The 24,320-nt window shown below is 33.6% G+C and overlaps 1 protein-coding gene across 7 annotated transcripts in view; it reads right to left on the bottom strand.

Moving 5' to 3' along the window:
• The window catches only part of NBEA (neurobeachin), a 691,423-nt gene that overhangs the window by 438,383 nt on the left and 228,720 nt on the right, over positions 1–24,320 (bottom strand). For all 7 annotated transcript variants that reach the window (XM_047078787.1, XM_047078803.1, XM_047078809.1 and 4 more), the window contains 3 exons: positions 21,309–21,416; positions 16,082–16,250; positions 14,553–14,648 (listed from right to left, as the gene is read on the bottom strand). In XM_047078787.1, the coding sequence (XP_046934743.1) occupies positions 14,553–14,648; positions 16,082–16,250; positions 21,309–21,416 (373 nt within the window). The remainder of the gene's footprint in view (positions 1–14,552; positions 14,649–16,081; positions 16,251–21,308; positions 21,417–24,320) is intronic.

The raw sequence follows: 24,320 nt of genomic DNA, 5'->3' as shown, positions 1-24,320 counted from the left end.
CTACTTTATAGGTTTAGCTTAGAGTCTGAGTTTATCATAATGTGATGTCTCAGTACCTTTATTTATGGTGTGTTTTATATTAAGAGCTACACAAAAATGTAAACTTCTCAAGTTATATGAACTTGAAATACAAGCATTTTGCTACAAACAAAATATGTAAGTAGATAAAGTCTTAGACTTAGTGTCTACAAGATATCATTTAAAAGATTTTTCCACCAACTATGCAATTTTTGCCTTTCTGTTGAACTGACTCTCAAGGAACAATGAAAATCTATAACTCACTAAATAGATATTTGGTACTCAAATATAAATGTTGACCTCTCCATTACAAAACACAGTTAAGTTTACAAAAACTGAATATTGAGAGGTGCCTGGGTGGCTCAGTCAGTTGAGCATCCAACTTCAGCTCAGGTCATGATCTCAGGGTTTGTGGGTTCAAGTCCTGCATCCAGCTTGCTGATGTCAGCATGGAGCCCACTTCAGATCCTCTGTCACCCTCTCTTTCTGCCCCTCCCCCACTTGAGATCTCTCCCTTAAAGATAAGTAAACATTTAAAAAATTGAATATTTAAATATTTTCAAATGACTCACCAAAATATTTACACAGTAATAATTTTTTTACTGTCTGATAAACTAATGATTTAAAAATGAAGCAGTAATTTTGATATTTCAATAAGAATTCCATTAAAATAAATAAACTGTATAAAGCATACTTTGTCATCAAATTATGTAGCATAAACACTAATGGAAAATTTTATAATAGTAAGTGCAAATAAAAAACAGATTAGTAGTGAAAAAGCCTATTTTAATTTCCAATTATGCATTAACATCTTTTACAGAGCATGCTCTTAGTTGATAACATCAACTTCTACTTAGATAGCTTATGCATTTCCAGAATGCTTCTCTGGGAAACCAAAGTACTTTGAGGATTTAACCCAAGTGACTTCAATAGGATGTTAAGCATGAACAACAGAGAAAGTACAAAAGATTGCATCTTTGCCGGTTAGATCAATGACAGTAGACTTGTAATTTTTCAATTATTCTTTATCAGTCTCTGCAGCAAGAGGCCACGTTAGTACACCAAACAAGAAATATGATTGGCCTGAGTGTTCTTAACCTTATCTGAAATGGGTGGTTGGATGCCAGATGCCTCTTTTACTTACTGTTTTCCATTGAACCTAATGAATTTTAGGAAACATATAGGGTTAACTTCAGCAAATGACATGATTTCTAATACGGGGACCTCAATTATCACATTCTTTTCTCCAAAAATTTCATTTTAGAGCGATTTATAAATTGTTTCAATATGTCTTCCCTATTAGGTTATTCAAATGGCTATTTTCCAAACTACTTAAATAAAGAAACAACATGAGAGGCACATGGGTGACTTAGTTAAGTGTCCAACTCTTGGTTTCAACTCAGGTCATCATCTGTTTTGTGAGTTTGAGCCCCATGTCCCGGCCCTGGGCTGACAGTACAGAGCCTGTTTGGGATTCTCATTCTCTCTCTCTCTCTCTTTCCTTTCTCTCTATCCCTTCCCTCCTCCCCTGCTAACACTCTCTGTCTAAAATAAATCAACTTAAAAAAAGAGAAATAACATGAAAGGAAGACACAGCTCCTGTTAGTGTAGCACTAAAAATTATATTAACATTGTTTGCTCAAAGCAAACTAAATCACATTAGAGTAATTTAACATAAAACATAAAAAACTGCCTATAACTACGTTGTACATTTTGTTCATATTAAATCCCGAAATGCCAAGTTATGCAAAAATTAACCTAAACTCCAAGGAAGAAAAAGGTCAGCTATATACAAAAAGATTTAAAAATCATTATTATTCATTTTACTGCAAGGCATTAAGTAATTTTTGCAATTCTTTATATGTGATTCAATTTTTGGTTTGTTACACTAATCATATAAGAATACAACTTTAAGAATCCATATTACCCATATGAATGAATATACCCATAACAGACAAAATTATAGTTCCGAAGAAACAATTAGGAGCCAGGAAGATACTTCTAACTGATGTTTTGACAGTGATGTTTTGATCTGTTTGAGTTTATCTTACTTGGAGTGCATTAAGCTCTTTGTATGTGCATACTACTGATTTTCATCAAATTTGGAAAATTTTCAGGCCATTATTTCTTTAAAATTTTTTTCTTCCTATTTCTGTCTCCTCCCCTCTCCCCTAAGACTCCCATTATTTGTATGTTGCTTCACTTGATGGTGTCTCACAGGTATCTGAGGCTCTCCAACCTTTCTTCATTCTGCTCCTCATTCTGTTCCTCAGAGTGAGAGAATAGAAATTGTCCTGTCTTCAAGTATGCTGATTCTTTCGTCTGCCAACCTAAATCTTCTGCTGAACCCCTCTAATGAATTTTTATTTTAGTTATTACAATTTACAACTTAAGATTTGCTATTTATTTCTTTCCTATAATATTTATTGATGTCTTCCTTTGGTGAGACATCACCTTCATACTTCTAATTCTTTAGAAAACTGTTCCTTTAATTGCATATGTATAATAGCTGGTTTAAAAGATTTGTCTAATCAGCCCAACATCAAGGCTTCCTCAAAGGCAATTCTATGGACTGCTTTTTTCCCCTGTGTATTTGCCATACTTTCCTTTTTCTTTACAAGTTTCAAAAATTTTTTTGTTGAAAACTGAATCTGTTCAATAATTTAATGTGGAAATCTTGAAAATAAGACCCTTCCTATAGGGATCACTGTTCTGTTTGTTGACTTGTCTGAACAGATTTCATAAAATCTATATTCTGTATTTCTGTTCAGTTAGCTTAGTGATCTGGCAATGATTAGACAGAGAGTGCCTTAAATATATTGCACCGGTATGTCTTCTGCTCTTTGCCAGAAGCTTTGGGTGTGTGGTAGGGCATGCTTCCAACAATTCTATTTTAAACTCTCCGTTGGTCTTCCTTTCTTGCTTGCACAGAGCCTTCAAGGTTAGCCAGAGGTGAGTGACTGGGGCCTTCTCAGGTCTTTCCTGGACCTGAATATAGGCCCCAGAGTAAGAATATCTCATTTTCAGGACTTCCTTTTAAGCTTTTTGGTAAGGTTCTTATTTTCCCAACTAGTACTGCCACCTCGAGCACTTGCTATATTACAAAAAAAAAAAAATGCTGCTGATTATTTCAAAAACTATCTAGGGCTTTTCTCATTGAGCAAGCTCTAATCAGGTTAAATAGTGACAAGCTCATCGGAGCTTTACCAGGGAGCTGCTAGATAGTATAGTGCTCCAGGACGGGCCTTCCTGAAAACTCCCAACATAACTAGCCTCCTTCCAGTGCTACTAGGCTGCCGGTTTTCACAGCTACCACAGTTGTCTGGATGCTCATTTTCAAGGCTATCACAGAGCTGACAAAAACTGGAGGGCAACAGGGCAAGATAAATCACCAAAAAGCTCACTATTCTCATAAAAATTTTGGAGTTTTTCTTCAATTAGCACTCTCTGAACTGGTGCAAGCCTTCGATTACTTTCCAGAGAAGTGGAACAGATGATTTTGACAATTGTTCCCAGTGTTCTCTTTGCTTTTTGGAGGAGCAGTTCTTTTTGGACGTCCTTACTCCACTTTCAGAAGTCCTACTTCTAAGTGATGTTTACAATTCCAATTTGCACATTGTAAATAAATAATCAATTATACTCATATACATATATTTTCCTTTTCCTTTCCCTACTTTGTGTCTGTACTTTTAACTCTTTCCTTTTCAAAGGAAAAAAAAACACCACTTTCCTATTAAAATACATCATGCATTTCCATAGTGTTACGGAGGCAACCATTGGCACTAATAATAAATGCCAACATATATGCCAAGAACGTCTTCAGCTGCAGAAAAACAGAAACAACCAAATATAGTGTAATTCTGCTAATATCTATCAGATAAGCCACATTTGCAACTTATACATGATTAAGAGTTCAGGCTTTGAAATTAAGTCTGTTTGCCTTTCAGTGAAGACTTATTTACCCCTTATTAGCTTTGTGATATCTGAGGAACCATTTAAGCTTTCTCAGTTTCATTCTTTTATCTGTAAAATTGGCATAATGATAGTACATACATTATAAAGTACACATTATATATTATATTGTTGTGATGACTAAAGAACATAATTTATGAATAGCACCAGGAATGGAGTAAACTTACCATAAATTTTTGTACCTTGCTGCTGCCATTATTGATTTTACTGTTAATGATCATTACCATCATCATCACCATATCCCAAAAGAAAATATAGAGCCAAGCCATCTATCAGTTATTCTCTTTATGCATCTTCAACTTCTTTATTTATTTTGAGAGAGACAAAGTGGGGGGGAAGGGTAGAGGCAGAGAGAGGAGAGAGAGAATCCCAAGCAGGCTCTCTGTTGACCCCTGTTGGGCTCCATGCAGGGCTCAATCCCACGAAGTGTTGAGTTCAATACATAAGGTGAAATCAAGAGTTGGATGCTGAACCGACTGAGCCATCCAGGTGCCCTTCATCTTCAACTTCTGTCCACCTTTCCTAGCTCTGGCCTCTCTATTTGCAGACCAATATCTCTTAACCTAAGAGAACAACTTCTCAACCCATATCCCCTTATATTTCTAGCCCTTAAGCTGCTTTGGTTATTTCTCCCTCCTTTCTGAAGGGAGTATGTCATAATTGAAAGATCATGGTAATGCCATCAAACTGATCAAAGTTCCAATTCTGCCTCTACAACCTACTAGCTTTCCGTGTTGTCTTGGAAAAAAATAATTTTGCTTTCAGAATTGCAGGGGTTTCACTTGAAAAACATAGATCTTAAGTAGGCCATAAGGATTAAGAAACTTGTCAGTCTGTCATCTTTACTCTCCTTCCTTGATTCAGCTTTCCAAAGACTTAGAAGATTTCCACAGACATCTCAAAATTAATACATCTAGATATATTTTTCCTTCCCCACGTTAGGGAAGTTTTCAGCCATTACTTCTTCAAATAAGATTTCGTTCTCTCTTCTCCTTCTGGAATACCTATAATGTAAATGTTAGTGTGTTTTGATGTCCACTAAGAACCTCAAACTATCTTCACTTTTTTTTTAACTATCTTCACTTTTAATTTTTTTTTAAGTTTTACTTATTTATGAGAGATAGAGACAGCACAAGTGGGGAAGTGGCAGAGAGAGAGAGAGAGAGAGAGAGAGAGAGAGAGAGAGAGAGAGAGAGACAGAATCCAAAGCAGGCTCCAGGCTCTGAGCTGTCAGCACAGAGTGCAACACAGGGCTTGAACTCAAAAACCATGAGATTATGACCTGAGCCAAAGTCGCACACTTAACTGACTGAGCCACCCAGGTGCCCTGTTCACTGTTTTTGTTTTGTTTTGTTTGTTTTTGTTTTTTAATGTTTTGCTGTTCAGATTCTATTAGTTCTATTACTTTCTCTTTGAGTTGACTTTTCTTTTGCTTCATCTAATCTGTTGAACCAATCTAATTTTTCACTTATTTTTTTCTTCAGCTCTATAACTTCTAATTGGTTTTTCTTCATTTTTCCCATCTCTTTGTTGAAGTTCTTACTGTGTTCACACATTCTTCTTCCCAGTTCAATGAGCATCTTTATAACCATTATTTTTAACTCTTTATCAGGTAAATTAACTTATCTATATTTCATTGTTTCTGAGGTTTAACTTTTTCTTTCATTTGGAACATATTCCTCTGTTTTTTTTTTTCATTTTGCTTGCCTCTCTGTCTTGGTTTCTATGCATTAGATGAAACAATCACCTCTCCCAGGCTTGAAAGAGTGGGCTCCTATAGGAGATATCTTGCCATTCCACTCAAAGAGCCCTGGCTCTCTGTAGTCTCTCAAACCTCAGCACTTGTCCAAGCAGCCTATTATATTTTAATAGCTCCCAGGGGTTGAGATGGGCTTAGACCTGCCAGTATCCCTAACAGGAGGACCCAGATTCAGGTTAATTAGATGACAGACTCTCAGGCAGCAGCTCTTTAAAGTATGCAAATCTATATGGTCCTTTGGAACCAACAGTGTAAGCCCCACTATCCATGAGAGCCAGATTATCTGGCAGCATCCGCTGGGTGGCAATTATAAAAACCAGGGACTGGGACGAGTGCACACGCTTTTTTTCTGAGAGATACTAGCATGCTGAAGCAAGGGAGAGGGAAAGCATCAAGGTGGCATCCACAGCCTACATTCCTTGGGATAAACTCCATAGGCCACTAGATACATGCCGAAGGCCAAGCTCCAGGATAAGTAAGCCAAAAGGTCTCAAGAGGTCTCCTTCACAGAAAGACTGGAGGGTGTGCCTCAGTTTGCTGTCTGTGTAGTACCCGGGGTAGCAGCCTGCCAAGAACTGTCTCTCAGACTGGTAGAGTCCTGTGGGACCCAGGAATGAAAGTTCCCTATCCACAAGAGCTGGGTGATCAAGGGGCTTCCCTGGGTGCACTGCAAAAAACTAGGGCACCAGAGACTGGAAATGATTATAGTCAGCCCCTAGATGCATGTTTAATTAGAAGCCTGTTCCTCAGGGCGTAGTCATGATGATTAGCTAATAAGCCTTCTTAGAAAGACAGAGTCCCTGGGTCTGCTGCCTCTAGATGTACCCTGTGGGTGGTAGCTGTTTTAGAACTTTGTCCCCATTGGTTACAACCCTGTTAGACTCACAAGGGTAAGTTGCCAGAGTCAGGCAATATACAGTTGCTCCCTGGCAGCAAATTGTAAAAATTGGGATGCCAGACTGAGGCATAGGCTCCTTCCTGGGTGACACAGATTATTACAGTTCCATAACACCAAGAACACAACCTCCTCTGGCCTTCAGAATCAGGTGGTCAAGGGGTTTCCCTTGGGAGGCAGCCATAAAAATCAGGCCACCAGACACATGTAAACTAAACTCTCCAATCGAAAGATGTAGAGGGACTGAATAACAAACAAGCGAAATCCAAAAAACAGGACCAATCATATCTGCTGCCTGCTAGAGACTACCTTTAGATGTCAGGACATGCAGAGAATAAAAGTGAAGGGATGGAAAAAGATATTCCATACCAAAAGAAAGGTGAAGTAGCTATACTTTATATAGCTATATATATATATATATATATATATATATATATACATACACACACATATATATAGCTATATATATATATATACACACGTATATATACGTATTTTAGAATATATATACGTATATATACGTATATATACAAAAAATAATAAAGACTGTAATAAGAAACAAAGATGGCAGTTACATGAGGTCAATTCAACAAAAGGATAGACTTTGGTAAACATGCATCCAACATAGTAACATCTAAATATAAAAAGCAAATATTAACAGACCTAAAGAAGAAATAGACAGCAAGATAATCACAGAAGGAGATTTTAATACTCACTTACATTAATGGGTAGATTATCCAGACAGAAAATTGATAAGGAAACATCAGCCTTAAACACTACATTAGACCAGATGCCTACCTCAAGAAAGAAGAAAAGTCTCAAATAAACAACCTAACTTTATACCTCAAGCTGTAAAAAAGGTGTAGAAAAAGAAGAATAAACAAAGCCCAAGTTAGCAGAAAAAAAGAAATAATGAAGATTGGAGCAGAAATAAATAAAATAGTGAAAAGACTATACAGAAAAATCAATGAAACTAAAAGCTGGTTCTTTGAAAAGTAAAGAAAACTGACAAACCTTTAGCTAGTCTTATTAAGGAAAAAAGAGAGAGTACTCAAATAAATAAAATCACAAATGCTAAAGAGAAGCTGTTACAACTGACATCACAGAAAGACAAAGGATCATAGACTACTACAAATAATATTATGCCAACAAATTAGGCAGCCTGGAGGAAGAGGACAAATTCTTATAATGTACAATCTACCAAGACTAAATTATGAAGAGCTCTATAATCTGAATAGACTACCAACAAACAGAAGTCCAGTACCAGATGGCTTCACCAAGATTAACAGAAGAATTAGCAACAATCCTTCTCAAACTCTTCCAAAAAACAGAAGAGGAGGGAGCTCTTCCAAACTCATTTTACTGAGGCCAGCATTACCCTGATACTGAAACCAAACAAGAGAAGAAAATTATAGGTTGATATTCCTACCAAACATAAATACAAAAACCCTCAACAAAACATTAGCAAATAAAATTCAACAATACATTAAAAGGATCATATACCATGATCAAGTGGAATTTATTTCAGGGATACAAGGATGGTTCCACATCTGCAAATCAGTCAATGTGATAAACCACTTTAATAAAAAGAAAGGTGAAAATCACAGGATCATCTCAATAGATGCAGGGAAAGCATCTGACAAAATTTAGCATCCATTTGTATAAAAGCTCTCAACAAAGTGAGTATAGAGGCTTCCACATTATAGAGACCATATATGACAATCCTGTAGCTACCATCATCAATGGTGAAAAGCTAAAAGCTTTCCTCCTAAGATCAGGAATAGGATAAAGATGCCCATTCTCATCACTATTCATCAGAGTATTGGAAGTCCTAGCCTGAATAATTAGGCAAGAAAAAGACATAAAAGGCATCCAAATTGGAAAGGAAGAAGTAAAACTGTCAATATCCACAGATGATATATTGTATATAGAAAATCCTAAAGGCTCCATCAAAAATTCATAGAATAGGGGCGCCTGGGTGGCTCAGTTGGTTACGCGCCCGACTTCGGCTCAGGTCATGGTCTCAAGGGTTCGTGGGTTCGGGCGCCACGCCGGGCTCTGTGCTGACAGCACATATCCTGGAGCTTGCTTCAGATTCTGTGTCTCCCTCTTTCTCTGCCTCTTCCCCACTCATGCTCTGTCTCTGTCTCAAAAATAAATATAAACATCAAAAAAAAGTAAAAAAAAAAAGTAAACTGAAAGGTTAAATTAGAGGATGAAAGAAAAGAAAGAGGAGAGGGAGGCTTTTGTTGGTACCTTTACTAATGCTGAAAACAGACATTTATTTCAGAGTTGATGTTTTTAAGAAATATTTGCTAGGAATACAGGGCATGATTTTTACCTGTAAATAAATGAAAGATATATTATGCAACATCAGTATACAATAAATATTCTATGAATATTATAATGAAAGTGCATTAAGATTACTTATAAAATAAATTATAATGCATCCACATAATGGATTACAATGGATACATTAACAATGACTCCAAAAGCAAGAGAAAATAACAAATTTATAACACTGAAACCCTTTGTTGTTTGATATGAATGTAACAACTTATTTAATAAATATTAACTTTATTTCCAAACATACAATAAATAAAAACTAAGTCATAAAATATTTGTATATAAATTATTGGCATATCCTTACTTGTTTCCATAATAATTCTAAAAGTAAAATTACCAGCTTAAGGGTTATAAACATTTTTGTGCTGTGTAAAGTGCACGTATTTGCATTTTAACCCTTCAGAATTTTGCCAAATTTGCAAATTATGCCAAATTTGAAAATTTTTGTTAATATTTTTGTTAATATATTTTTGATTATTAGATTTAAATTGTTCTTATCTGTAGTGTAATTTAATTTTCTTTTGTTAACTGATGTTTTCTATATGTTTCCCTTAGTGTGATACATTCTTTTAGTTGATCTATAAAAGCTTTTTAATCATTAAAGTTATTAACTTTTATCATATAAAATTCTCCTGTTTGTATTTGATTTAAATTTTGTCAACATTTTCGACATGCAGATATACAAAACTTTTATTTAGTCATATCTTTTACTTTGAATTTCAGTTTCTGATGTTATAATTTAAGACACGTTTTTTATACAAATATTAACTTTAATTTTCTTTAATTATTTTCAGTTTCATTTTTACCTTTAAATTTAGTGCATGTGAAGTTTATCTGGCATAATAAATGAGATAAGGATATAAATTAATTTTTTTCAAATAGTTGCCAATTTGGTAACCTCAATACCATTTGCCAAATGATATTTCTTTTTCTATTTGATTAGGAAAGTTGTATTTATAATATATGATACTATATGCAATATATTTATACCATAAGAAACATTCATACAAATTCCAGCATATTTATAGATCATTCATGCCATATGCCTGTTCTTTTACCAGTACTACATTATCTTAACTATTTTGTTTCTGGTGTTAATTCTTTCCCTAATAATGAACTGTTAGAGGAAAACTAATATATTTATTTATAAGTTCACCTAAATATTAAATTTATTCTTATTAATCCTATAGTGAAATGAGTAATATAAAGCTTCTTAATCTTCTAGGCCAAGTTATCAATAAAAGTTTTTTGCCTCTGTTTTTAGCATGCTTAATCATGATATACATTTTATGGCTATCATCAATATCAAAATTTTAAAAAACTGTTTAGCTTTCTCACTGGCTTACTCATCTACTAAACAAAAACTTACTCTATATTTACTTCCAAGTGCCATGCTATGTGTCAGGGACTACTCTCTTGAAGTACACATTCCAATAAACAACTAAACAAAGAAATAAATTGTGTAAGTGCAAAAAGGGAAATAAAGAGGATGTAGTAGTAGAGAACAGGTTGGTCACGGGGAGGAAACTATTCAGGTACAGCAGTCAGGTACAGCATCAATGAGGGGGGCATGTTTAGGGAGACACCTGACGGATGAACACGCACCAAGGATGCAAAAAAATATGGAAAAGACAGAGCCAAACACCAGAACCAAAATACAAAGATACAAAAATACAAAGAGTCAGGAAAATGGTTATAATTATTAAGGAATGAAAAGACAGTTTGATTACAGCAGTATAGTGAGAAAATGGAAGAATAACATGAGATAAACTTGGAAAGATAATCAGCAGTCATATTACTATCCAAAGCCCGTATTTTTACCCTAAATGCCACCAGAAAATTTTAAGTGAAAAAAAAAAAAAGAAAAAGAAAGCAAGAAACAGTATCATTTACATTTTAAAACAAATTGCAGCAAAATTGTAAAAATAGAATAAAGATCAGTAAGAGATGAAGAAACTACTTTAGAGACAATTGTAGAATCCACGTAAATTAGAACTAAAGCAGTGGTCCACTACAAGTTAAAACATTTTAACTTTGTCTCTTAAATTATAGGATGCCTTTAAAATTTTTAGAAAGAAAAACTGCTTTATTATACTTCCTATATATTAGAAAATATTTATTATAGGAATGTATATTAAATATAAATTACATTTCATTACTTTATTATATACATTAGTGTTATTTTTTTATTGTCATCAGTAATAGACCAAATGACTACAGAAGTCCAATGAAGAAACCATGGCAATGCTCCAAAAAGGGGTAAGACTTTGAACTAAGGGAATATCAAAGATTGAAAAAAAAGAGAGAGGGGGGCCAGAAAGAGCTAGTTCAGAATATTTTAAAAGGCTCAATAATGAGCTGAAAGAAGAAAGTGAAGTGTGTTGGAGTTGAAGAGTAGTCCAGATCAGTACTTCTCAAACTATCTGTGAAAATTTACCTTTTTTTAAAACCATCATTGACATTTGAAAATTAATTAAAAATAATTTTAAAAATTAAGTACACAAAATAAAAGCTCAAATGTTTTTATTATTTGACTCCATAGACAAAATATGAACTTCAATTTAATCAGAACAAAGATAACATTGGGAAAAAGAAAATAATAAACTGTCCATGTTGTTCACTGAAAGTGTATGTATAGGTGATCGATACAAATAAATGTTATTATACTTGTGACTTTTTTCCATCACACATCATAAACAAATGAAAAAGTTTTAAGTAAAAGAGTGATTCCCCAAAAGAGATGCCTACTATATAAATATGTTTTATATAAATAGTGGGAATATAAATATTTAAAGTTGATAATGTGACACTGAGCTTTTGCTTGTTAATTTATCTAATCCAAGCTGAACTGGCAATAATGGGAATTATTCATGGGAATAACACACAGCTACCCTGTTTTTGTTTTATTTTAATATCACACAGAGTACAGAAAGTAGTGTCACAAAGGTATATTCATGGAATGAAAAGTCAGAGAGCTCAGGATACTCATCTTAAACTTTCATCCAAAATGAAACTAGAAATGCTATTTTTTCAAAATATCCTCTCAATTCTCATCAATGCCCACCCAATCCCAGTAACTTATCTTGTGTTATAATCAATAATAAATTATATTTCAATAAAAGAAATGGATCCCAGTTCCATGAGTCTCTTATGTACAAATCTTTTTCTGGTGGAAAATTAAAAACACAAAATATTCTATCATATACATAATGTGTTAGGAGATAGATTTTCAAGGATGAGCAAAATCAAGATCATCCTTGAAGATTAAGATACTTTCATTGATAATCATATTAAATAATAATTATTGGGGCGCCTGGGTGGCGCAGTCGGTTAAGCGTCTGACTTCAGCCAGGTCACGATCTCGCGGTCCGTGAGTTCGAGCCCCGCGTCGGGCTCTGGGCTGATGGCTCAGAGCCTGGAGCCTGTTTCCCATTCTGTGTCTCCCTCTCTCTCTGCCCCTCCCCCGTTCATGCTCTGTCTCTCTCTGTCCCAAAAATAAATAAAAAACGTTGAAAAAAAAAATTTAAATAATAATTATTAAATAATTAAAAATGTCATAAAACTGTATACTTCCAAGATTCTAACTTTTTGCCCTTTGATCTTTTCTCTACTTAAAAAAACATATTGCAATCATCCCCCATTTGTAAGTACTGAACTCCTTAAAAATGTTTTACAGGTCTGACAATGCAGCCAGTCCTACTAGTCTTTTAAGAGTGGACTCAGGCTGCTTTCTTATCCTGTAAAAACACCAAGAGTTAAATTTGTAGTTCCAACATCATCAATAGAACTTTTCCTTTTAATATGCATTGTACCACAGCATTCAATAACAGTAACTTATGATCAGCTTCCATATTATCACATAGTGAAGAAAATAGCAAATTTATCACATCAGTCTTAAAATTATTCAAAATTTTATTATGCTGCTAAGAACACTGTGCCATTCAACTAATATTGTTTTCACAAGAAAGTATCCTTGATAAAGAAAACTGTGCATTGATATTCTGATGTAGGCTCTTAATGTGGATAACTATTCCAGAATAGCCTCCAGTCACTACATCTAAACCTTTGTAAATACATTTCTATACAAAACAAACTCCAGACTTTTAATCTAATCTAACTTAATCTAATTCTTCTTAGTTCATAGCTAGATGTTTGTAAGCAATAAAGATGAAAAGAAAGAATTTTTCCTTTATTTCATCATGATGTTCAAAGGTTGCACATTTATAAAAATAATTCTGTGCATTCATCATGTTGTAACAAAAAATTCTTCACTGCTTTATTTGTTCTACAAGTTGGTCTTCCATATTATTAGACAATGTATAGTATATATTGAACTATGGTATCATCTGGAGCTCGAGGTCCTCTTTAAACTCACTCAAGTTAACTGGCAGAATTCAGTTCTTTGTTGCTGTAGGCTCAAGTCCCCCACTTACTTGCTGACTGTCAGCCAGGTAGTGCTCCTAAGGTCCTACAAAGTGATCTCAGGTCTTTGAACTGTAGTCACCCTCATCTCGGCAATAAAGGACTTCCCTCAAGTCAAATCGCTCTTAAACTGAGTCGTTCTGACTTCCTTTTCTGTCTTTATGGGGCTCATGTCATTAGGTCAGGACTACATGGATAATCACTGTCTGTTAAAAACAATTGTGCTATGTAATACAACATGGTCACAGGAACAAAATGCATCATATTCACCGTCCCAGGAATTATGCATGGAATTACGCATGGGAAAATCTTGGGTGGGGCAGGGAGCCGAATTTGGTTTACCACAGTTCTTGGTTCTGCAGAGAGTAATCCCATGTTAATGTTACCCAGAGACATCACATCAGCTATTTTATTTTTTACCTTTAAAACTTCCAACTTCTTCTTTAAAAAAAATCTTCTATTTTTTCTCATGACATTCACTATTCCTTTTAGACTGACAAACATCTTGAACATACTTACAACACCTGTTTGAATGTTTTTATCTGCTTATTCTGCCATCTCTGCCCTTTCTGAATCTGTTTCTATGGAATGATTTTTTTTTTCTCTTGCTTATGTATTATATTTTCCTGCTTCTTTACATGTTTAAAATTTTTTATGGAATGCTTAACATTGAATTTTATGTTGTTTGCTGAAGAATTATTTTGTATTTCTTCAGAGAAAAGTGGAACTTTGTTCTGATAGAAAGTTAAGTAACTTCTAGATCAATTTGATGCTTTCAAGTCTTGTTTTTCAGCTTTTTTTTTCTTTTGAGACTAGAGTAGCCTTCATTTTAGGGCTAATTAGTCCCACTACTAAGGTATGACTTTCTGCATACTCCAGACAATGGCACCACCGTGAATATTATTATATATATAGTTAAGTATCCTTAATTTGCAGATGATATTTTAAAGAAATGTGATGAAATACAAATACACAAATTATATTTTGCTCCCAATAGCCAAATATAAACACAACATATCATATCTCCATGAAACCTGAGGTGTATACTTATTTGTAAACAATTACATTATGGATATTTATTGTATAACAATTAATGAAACACGAATACCCAAACAGGTCAGGAGATGAGGTCAGTATTACCTTTGTAAAATGAGTGGGCAAAGCTCTGCTCAGGAATTAACTTGGCAAGGAATCCATGGTTCAAACTTGGATGAGGGATAGATGGTATGACCACAACTGTAGAGAAAATCATGGAATCAAATTTGAGCCAGCATGTAACAACCTGCAACATGGTCCACTGGAGATCCATGACAACTCTGAATTACTGCAACATGCAAACAGTACTAGAAATAAAGACTGCATCTCTGGGGGAAGGAAAGAGGTTACATATTAAGAGAAAGGAGAAATCATACACTTGTTAAGTACAGCAATTTTGGCAACATACAGAAAGACACACACACACACAAAATCAGAACTGGAAGACTGACTAAAATATTGCTTGTTTTATACATACAAAGCTGACATGGATGCATTAAAAATGAAGAAAAAATTGGTTAACATAATGTCTTAGTGTTTTAAATGGTCAAAAGACATAAAATGGAATGGTAGGATAATGTTTAATTTGAAGAATAAAGTTAAAAGTATACTGCAATGAAATAGTGTCATGTTTATGTATTCAAAGTAAATTTAGCATGCAAAAATAAAGTATAATAGCTAAAACATAATCCATATTTCCACAATGTCAAGGTAAAAGGAGATATGATATGCTCATGGAAAACAAGATGCAGAGATTTGACCACTAATTTCTACTCACTTTGTAAAATATCCATTTTCTTTATATATCATACGCATTTATTTAGGAAAGACAATCTCAACTACAAATTAATCCAGTGGTACATGAAATAACCACTAGGTTACTAAGGATACACTGCAAACAACCAAGAAACAACCTTGATATAAACACAGGGCAGGAAATGCAATTGACAGAAGGCACCCCATGATATTAAAATGTTAGTTTATCATTTTTAAGCAGAGTAGGCAAAGCTGATAATGCAAGAACTCCCACACCATAAGCATCTTTGCCAAATAATAAAGACAATATGACCCAAGATGGTTCCTTGTTGTCTGTAAGTCTTTGATTTTAGTTGAAACAACTTTGGTATAAAGTTTAGAATATATGTTTGCTTACTATGAATTTCTGATAAAAATTTATATCCTTAAGTAACTATACACAGCAAAAGAAATAGAGAGAGAGAGAGAGAGAGAGAGAGAGAGAGAGAGAGAAGCTATCTTTAAATTTGGTTCTAAAGATTTAAATTTTGGCTTATTCAAGGTCTTTATAAGGATCTCCTACTTTCATGTTCATAATAGTTAAAAAGTAATACATTAAAAATATATCAGTTATATGCACATCAAGTAGTAAATGGTTTGTATTAATAGGTGGAAAACACTAAAATCAAACTGCACTGGCAAAATGAGAATCAGTTAATATCATGGAAATCCACACATTTTTGCAGAATTAAGGAAAATGAAATTGGCATTTATATACCACCTACTTACAAATGTGTGATGGGATTTTATAAGTAGGACTAGTTTATATCTGGAAGTAAAAATGAAACAAAAAGAGATAAATGATGATAAAAATTCAAATAATTAAAAAAAAATAGTACCTGTACTTGTTGGCGAATTTATTTCTTGTCTGATGTTTCTACCTGGTTGGCTTCCAGTTCTTGTAGTCTCTCGCTGGGGTTCTAATATGTCACGGTACTTGGAAACCATCAGAACCGAAATGAAGTAAACAACAGCTAGAGCTAAGAACTGTGCCTGCTTGCTATCATCCTGTGTGAAAGGAAAAGGCAGTTCTGACATTCAATTTTTTAAAAATTATTAGAGTGTAAGAAACTACTCCTATTTTGTTTTCTTTATGGAGGCAAAATATGACACTTAATTTTTATTAAAACTTCTAAACATATATTATTATGTAATTAGTATCATTTAAGTATAAATACAAAACTCCAGGAATATATCATCTGACTTATCGGTTGAAATTTAATTTTAAAAAATAAGAATTTTAAAATTTTGCTGAATATGCCACAAAACTTTACTATCCATTACTTCTATAACAGAGTATGTACATTTATAAAATATACAGAAAGTATAAAGTTAGAAAGAATAATATCTGGATAAAAATCAACAGTTCCAAATGTTATAACTTAAAAAAAATGAATAAAATAAATTATAATTGAGATGCATGTACAATCCTGCCTTAGGAGAGTATATGAGTACAAAACAGGGGAAATATAAACAATGGAGGAACAGAAAATGTGGACTTATACCAGCTCCATATGAGTTAGAAGTATGATATGGCAGCTTAAGAAAAGCTAATGCAACCTTTGACTGCATAAATAAACTTTAAAAAAGTGACAATCCCACTATTTTGCACTAGAAAAAAATGACTTCTAAAAAACTGCCAATATTTGAGGCTCTGAACTTCAAAAACTCAATGACAAAATGGGAGTTTTTAAAGAGGACTGCAACAAATTAGTAAAAGGTCAGAAAACAATGGGTCAAGTTAAGATGCATAGACAATAGATTTAAAAAAGCAGACTGCAGTCTAGTAGAGAAGATAACTCTACAAGTTGCTTTGTGAAATATAAAGAGCTACACAGACCCTTGAAGGCCTAGGTAAATATCTCATAGGGCAAAAATTATAACCTCTAATACCACTTTCAAATTAGACTATATCTAAGGAATCAAATGTAAATGGTTATAAGTCCTTTTTTCTAACCTAGTAAAACTAACACTTCAAACCAAAACTGCCAGTGATTACTGTGGCCCACAGATAGCAGGTAAGAAATAGTATGATACAAATAAGGAAAGCAAACATGCATTAAAGTCTAGCCACTCCATTAAAGGCACTCAATATTTATTATACATTTAAGCACCAATGCCAACAAGATTCAGAATTTATAGGCATTTGTCAGAAAAGAAAGCAAACAAGACATATTTACTAATAATACTATGAAATGGAATTAGCACCGCTAACAGAAAAAACAACCCAAACAGATTAAATTTGTTCTGAAATATTATGAATTTAGTATTTCATATTTTGTGAGTGACAACTTTTCTAGAGAGATAATTTCTTATAAAGTGTGTGAAATACATACCCTGTGATTATAATGCTGATGGAATAAATACATAGGGAACGGGCAAAATCAAATACTTAAACAGTATTGTAAAGGAAACTGAAGTGCAATCAGATCAGTGAGGATACTGACCAGGAATGAATTCAAACACAGCTCAAGCTGTGATGAACTGTAATATTCTAGGATACATTTCCACCACTTGGAAACTCAGTACCAGGCAATTAAAAGGCATGTGTGTAATGAATGCATGTCAACTACAAAGTTGGGGAGTTGCAAACAACAGATACTGTGAAGTGTTGTCTTAGCCAAGTGAAAATCTCCCATATGTATGGCATGAAAACAGTTGCCTTTTCTTTTCAAATCCAGATCTGCAAACCAATTGTGCTGCTTATTCCCAGTTCTGTCTTTAAAAACCAAGCACAACAGACATAGAGGCTAAACATCTGGAGAGTAACTCAATTTTTATACAAATCAATTGCCTTTCCTACATATGTTATTATTATGAAGACATAAACTCTTATGTTTCTCCCATCTGCTTAAGAAATCGGTCTCTCCACTATTCAATCCTGAATTAGTAACATAATTAACTCTGAAATCCTTTAAAAATTTTAATGCTTCAACCAGGATGCTAAAACTATCTAATTCAGCTTTAAAGGATTAAAATTACTTCAGTTTATATAATTTGTATATAAGTGACCTAGTATAATCTAGGCTTGAGGGAGAGAGAGAGAGAGAGAGAGAGAAGCGTAATGAATTTCCTTTCAAATTTTAGCTTATTGGCAAACACTGAAAACAAAATTGATTTTTAAAGTCTAATTATTTTCTTACCACATAGCAAATTTTGCCACATGGCACTTTTACCTAGATTTGAACAGTTTATGTGAGTTTAAGTCAGCAATGTCTTCATCACGGAAAACAGACAAGAGCAAGATAAATTCACATCTATTACATATTACCTGCATATATATAATCTACATACTTTTCCTTAAAAACCTAATTTTTGGCCTCATTTGTTTTTGAAATTAAGGCAACTAAAAATGACTGTTGATTCACAAAAATGTCAAAAGTCAAGTAGAATTCTTGGCATTATATCTACAATTGAGCCTAAAATATATCAATTGTCAAACACTTCCAGTAAGTGACAGGGATTAAGGAGGGCACTTGTGATGAGCACCAGGTGATGTATTAAAGTGTTGAATGACTGTACTGTCCACCAGAAACTAACATTACACTGTACGTTAACTAACTGGAATTTAAATAAAAACTTAATAAATAGATAAATAAATAGATAAGTAAATAAATAAATAAATAAAAATATGGTGATGAAACAGAGAATGTTTTGGAGAGCTCTACCTTAGGGTTCTGACTACCTCATACTACCTGTGTGATCTTAATGCTTCTAAGTCTTAACTTTCTTTTAGCCCTTAAATCAAAGTTTAGGATTTATATTAAGCGTCTGAAACACATTATAATCTTAACAAACACAAGTTATATTACCTTGATGATGTTTGGAAGGTACATCTGGAAACGTTTAATTCCCGTCCTTCAGGAAGAAAAAGCTAGGCACCACTGCTGGGTTATCTGACATATTTAACATCTAGCAGTTTTAGAGAAAATTATCACAATCTACCACAATAACCTAATGCAGAACTTACTAACAATTTAAACACAATGTCGCACTTAACATAAACCCCTTGTATGTTAGGTCTGAGCGTGCCTCTGAGAGATGAGAATTTGCTCCATTTTAATCGTTCTCCATGAGAAAAACATTCTTTCCATAGCATATTTTTTCAGGATAATTCTCATGTCTAAGTGACTAACCTGTTACTGATTTTTTTCCAAGTGTGGATTAGAGTCCAGATTATTGGGAGACTCGTACATCATGGTTTTTATGCTACCATTCATTTTAACTCCATTAAAAAATATTTTATTATTTATTAATTACAAAGAAATATAGTTTTATTCTAGAACTTTTGAAAACACAAAAAGTATAAAAGAATAAAGTATAAAATAAGAACTGGAGATAATCATTAGCAGCACTTGGTATGTTTTTTCTAGTCTTTTATTTTTTAAAGGTGCACAAGTACATGTACATACACTCAACATAAAAATGCAGTATTTATGTAATATAAGTACTTTTGTATACTGCTGCTTTCCCTTAAAATATATCATGGCCATTTTTCTATGTATTAAATTTTCCTCAAAAATATGATTTCAATGGTTGCATAGCCTCCCAATGAATGAAAATACTATGACCTATTAAGCTGAAACTCTATTGTTAGATATTTGTATTGTTGGCAATTTTCCTGTAGGCATCTTTGATGAGCACATGAAGTCAGATAACTTCTCGGTAGAACCAATGGGTCACAGGGCATCAATATTTGTAAGAGTTTTAACTCCTGATGATGGAAGAGAACTATTCAAACATTTATCCAATCTAAATGTCTACCAGTGATACATGACACAGCATGTTTCAATGTACCCTTGCAATGCTAGATATTATTATTACTTAAATGTTTTTATTTGCCTGGGTGACTCACTCAGTTAAGTGTCTGACTCTTGATTTTGGCTCAGGTTATGATCTCACAGTTCATGTGTTCGAGTCCCACACTGGGCTCTGAGCTTGGGATTCTCTGTCTCCCTCTCTCTCCACCCCTCCCCTGTTCCCTCTCTCTCTCTCTCTCTCTCAAAATAAATAACAAAAATTTAAAATTATTTAAAATTTGTCTAATAGTAAAAATATCTCACTGTTATTTTAATTTGCATTCTTTTGACTATTGGTGATACTGACTTCATCATATATTTGTTACCTTTGTTACCTTATCTTTCTTATTTTATGTCCACTCTCTAATTTTCTGTTGGTATGCTTATAATTTCTCTAGTGATTTATAAGAACTGATATACATTAAAGAGAGTGACAGTTTTTCTGTTGTGTATTCCTACCATGTAGTATTATGCTGTGTGACTTAAATATGTTTTAACTAGTACTCATCCAATTTATTAAGTATAAGTTTAAGATATAAACTTTTTTATGTGTCTCATAAATCATCAATTAAAATAAAAATAGAATCCAAAGTGCTGGAACATAATAACTACAGTAAGAAGTACTGTCAATACTGAGTCTGCTGCGAAATACTATATATGTTTCTATGTGATTTGTGAAAAGGCCAATCTTATTTTTACTTGAGTAAGAGATCATATAATTGGGATGTTCCAAGAAACTATCTCCATGGGCTATCTTTTCCTTAAGCTTTATAAAGCTACTTTTGTAACTCAAATACTCAAAAAATTCTACATTTTTAAAATGCAGATCTTCTTTTAAAAATTACTGCCCCTCAAAAAAGTAATTGCCATGAACACCTTAATAAATTTAATCTTTTTTTATCCATAGGACAAGGAACATTGAGAACAACAAAATAGCCAGTACCTAGAGATGGAGCAAGGAATACTAAAAGAGAAAGCTGGTGATTCAACATAAAATGAATCATAATTTTTCAAGGTTATCCCTAGGGTCTTGGTATATACACAATCTAAATCAAAATTTCACATCGTCTAAAAAAATGATGTATCCATAAGCTTTCAGAGAAAGCAAAGGCTCAATCACTTTACAATCAGAAGTATGTTCTAAACCTACAATTCCTGACATTAGGACGTCTGGTTGTAATTGCAGCTTTCTTATAAAATTGAAATGATTTTACACAAATAACATTAGAAGATTTTTTTCCTGGGAAATCAAGCAGGTATAACTTACCACATCCCGAAAGACGACAGCGCGAAGGCGATTAATATCAACATCCTGAAGAAGTCTATCAGGATCCTTAATAGGAGAAAGGTTACCTGGAACACTTTCTAATGGAGTCTTAAAAAAGAAAGAGAATTGTTAAAAAGAAAATAGCATAATACAGAAACTCATATAGGAGTGCAATTTCCAGTATTGCACTAGCCACATTCTTTATCACGTTCTTTACACATCACTGAGTAACATTTATCGACAACAGCACTCTATTACAAGACACTTTTTCTCTTCTCCTCTCTGCCCTTGTCACAGTTTCACTTACTAGTAATGTTCTTGTTCTTCATCACCATTGCTACCACTATACACTTAGAAGAACAGTAAGATTGAAATTCTGCTGTGTGACCTTGGGCTTGTTACTAACATTTTCTGAGCCTCACTTTCTCAATCTCTAGTTAATATATCTTTCTGAGTCACTGGGTTCATTTATCCATCATTCTTTTATAATATATGAGATTACTCTATTACATTGCATGAGCTTTTATATGTATAAACATTTTACAATCTACGAAAACCCACAGTCTTGATATTAAAGCTGAAAGACATTAAAGATCATAAGCACCTTGGAGCTGCAGTGTATTACGCTAAGTGAAATCAGTCAGTCAGGGAAAGACAAATACCCTGTGACATCACTCATATGTGGAATTTAAGAAACAAAACAGATGAACATAGGGGAAGGGGGAAAAAAAGAGAGGGGGACAAACCATAAGAGACTCTTAATGGTAGAGAACAAACTGAGGGTTCCTGAGGGGAGGTGAGCCGGGATGAGCTAAAATGGGTGATGGGGATTAAGAAGGGCACTTAATGTGATCTGCACGGGGTGTCATATGTAAGTGATGAATCGCTACATTCTACTCTTGAAACCAATATTACACTATATTTAACTCAATAGAATTTAAATAAAAACTTTAAAAAAATTATAACCACCAAGAATCCTTTTCACAGCTGAAGATACAAAAACCGACAATTTTTATGTAATGTGTCACATAGCAAACTAGTGAGAGGGCCAGATTTCCTGAAATTCAATCTAGTACTTTTACACTCATTTGTATGTTAAGAAAAGTATGAATTAACTTAGATCATATACATAGAGTACTAAATACGATTCCTGCAAATAGAATAATTTGTTGTTACTTTAACTAATTAAAAGTGAATACGCTTCCTTCTAATCCTCTATATACCTCAATATGATATTTTATTCCTAAATTAAGATGTTTGATTCCTCTGCAGCACAGGATAGTGAAAAGAACATGGCATAGTTATTTGGTTTCCATTATAATTCCAAAACTTATCAGCCATATGACCTTAGGTAAGATACTTAACCTCTCAGAGCCTCAGCTATATCATCTAAATAATAAGCTAGTAACACATCACAAAAATGGTTAAAACAATAACACATTGTTCACAGCAGAGATGAAAAGTACATAATTTATAGCATAAGTGAAAAAATTATAAATATGTCCACTTAAATACATCATTTTCCATTTTATAAAGTATTTCTACATCCATAATCAAATTTGGTCGTTATAAAGACTCCTTTATGGACAAAACTTGTATTATTGCTCCTTTTTGCAAAGTATAGAAAATGAGGCCCAAGGAAGATGTTGGACTCACCCAAGTCTACACAGATTAGTATTTCATCAAAATTGTCTATGGTTTACTTACTAAAGTGTCACATAAAAAAAAAATAAAATAAAAACCCTCATTAACCAGGTCCATTGATTCTCACAAGAAAATGTGTTTTCTTACCAAGTCCATTTCCCCTAGTATTTCTTTATCCATCACTTATGAACCAGTTTTCATTGCTAAGGGTCTTTACATTAGTTGAGACTAGCTCAACTAAATTACTACGAAATTCCTTTGCATTGGACTTTTCTTTCCATATTCTACAATCAGAGTAATATTTCATTTGACAGTCTTGAAAAGCTCCATATTATCTAGTGAATTAAGATCCTTTAAGATCAAAGCTCTCAAAAATACTAATTTATTTATTCATTTCACGAGTGTATAGAGTGGTTAACTGCTAGAGAGAGGAAGGGGATTAATATTAATTCAAAGTTCACTGTGTCAGGAATTACTAAACACTTTAATACATTATTGCTTTTCATTTAGCTCATATAAACACTTTGTAAATTAAGATTTGTACCAATTTTTTGGAACTAGAGGGTATTATGCTAAGTGAAAATTAGTCAGAGAAGGACAAATATCATATGACTTCACTCATATGTGGAATTAACATACAAAACAGATGAACACAGGAGAAGGGAAGCAAAAATAATACAAAAAGCAGGAAGGGGACAAAACATAAGCGACTCTTAAATACAGAGAACAAACTGAGGGTTGCTGGAGGGGTTGGGGGTGGGGGGGTGGCTAAGTGGGCAAGGGACATTAAGGAAGATGCTTGTTGGAATGAGCACTGGGTGTTATACATAGGGAATGAATCACTGGATTCTACCGAAATCATTATTGTACTACATGCTAACTAACTTGGATGTAAACTAAAAATTAAAATTAAAATTAAAAAGTTAAAATTTGTATCCATTTTAAAGACTGGAAAACTCAGGCCCAGGAGACTAGGAAGTTCATCTTAGGTCACCACGCTTGTTATGGGGTAGAGCCAGAATACAAACTCAGACCTGTCTGATTCTAGAATTAGTACTCTTTCGACAAAGTATTGCCAATGTTATACATACCTGCTCTGGAATTACAAAGATGTACGAGACTGCCCTCAGCTAACAGTCTACTATGCCTACACAAATAACATGAGACATTCTTGCTGATGTGTTAATATTTAATTTTCTAAGTAACGGCAACTGCTTTGGAGACTTGATATACAATATGGTCTAATCATTTTAGGAATGTTTTCTGACAGAAGTGAAAAAGAGGCTGCAATACAGATATGCTAAATATGTGGTTGTTCTGCTTAAAAAATACAGAAATTTGAAGCCACAGAACTATTTAAATGAATTA

Source organism: Lynx rufus, unplaced genomic scaffold (assembly GCF_022079265.1).
Source record: "Lynx rufus isolate CCGP_SWC_20201006 ecotype Redwood Valley unplaced genomic scaffold, mLynRuf1.p SCAF_1, whole genome shotgun sequence".
Taxonomy (NCBI): Eukaryota; Metazoa; Chordata; class Mammalia; order Carnivora; family Felidae; genus Lynx; species Lynx rufus.
This window is presented reverse-complemented; position numbering and strand designations above follow the sequence as displayed.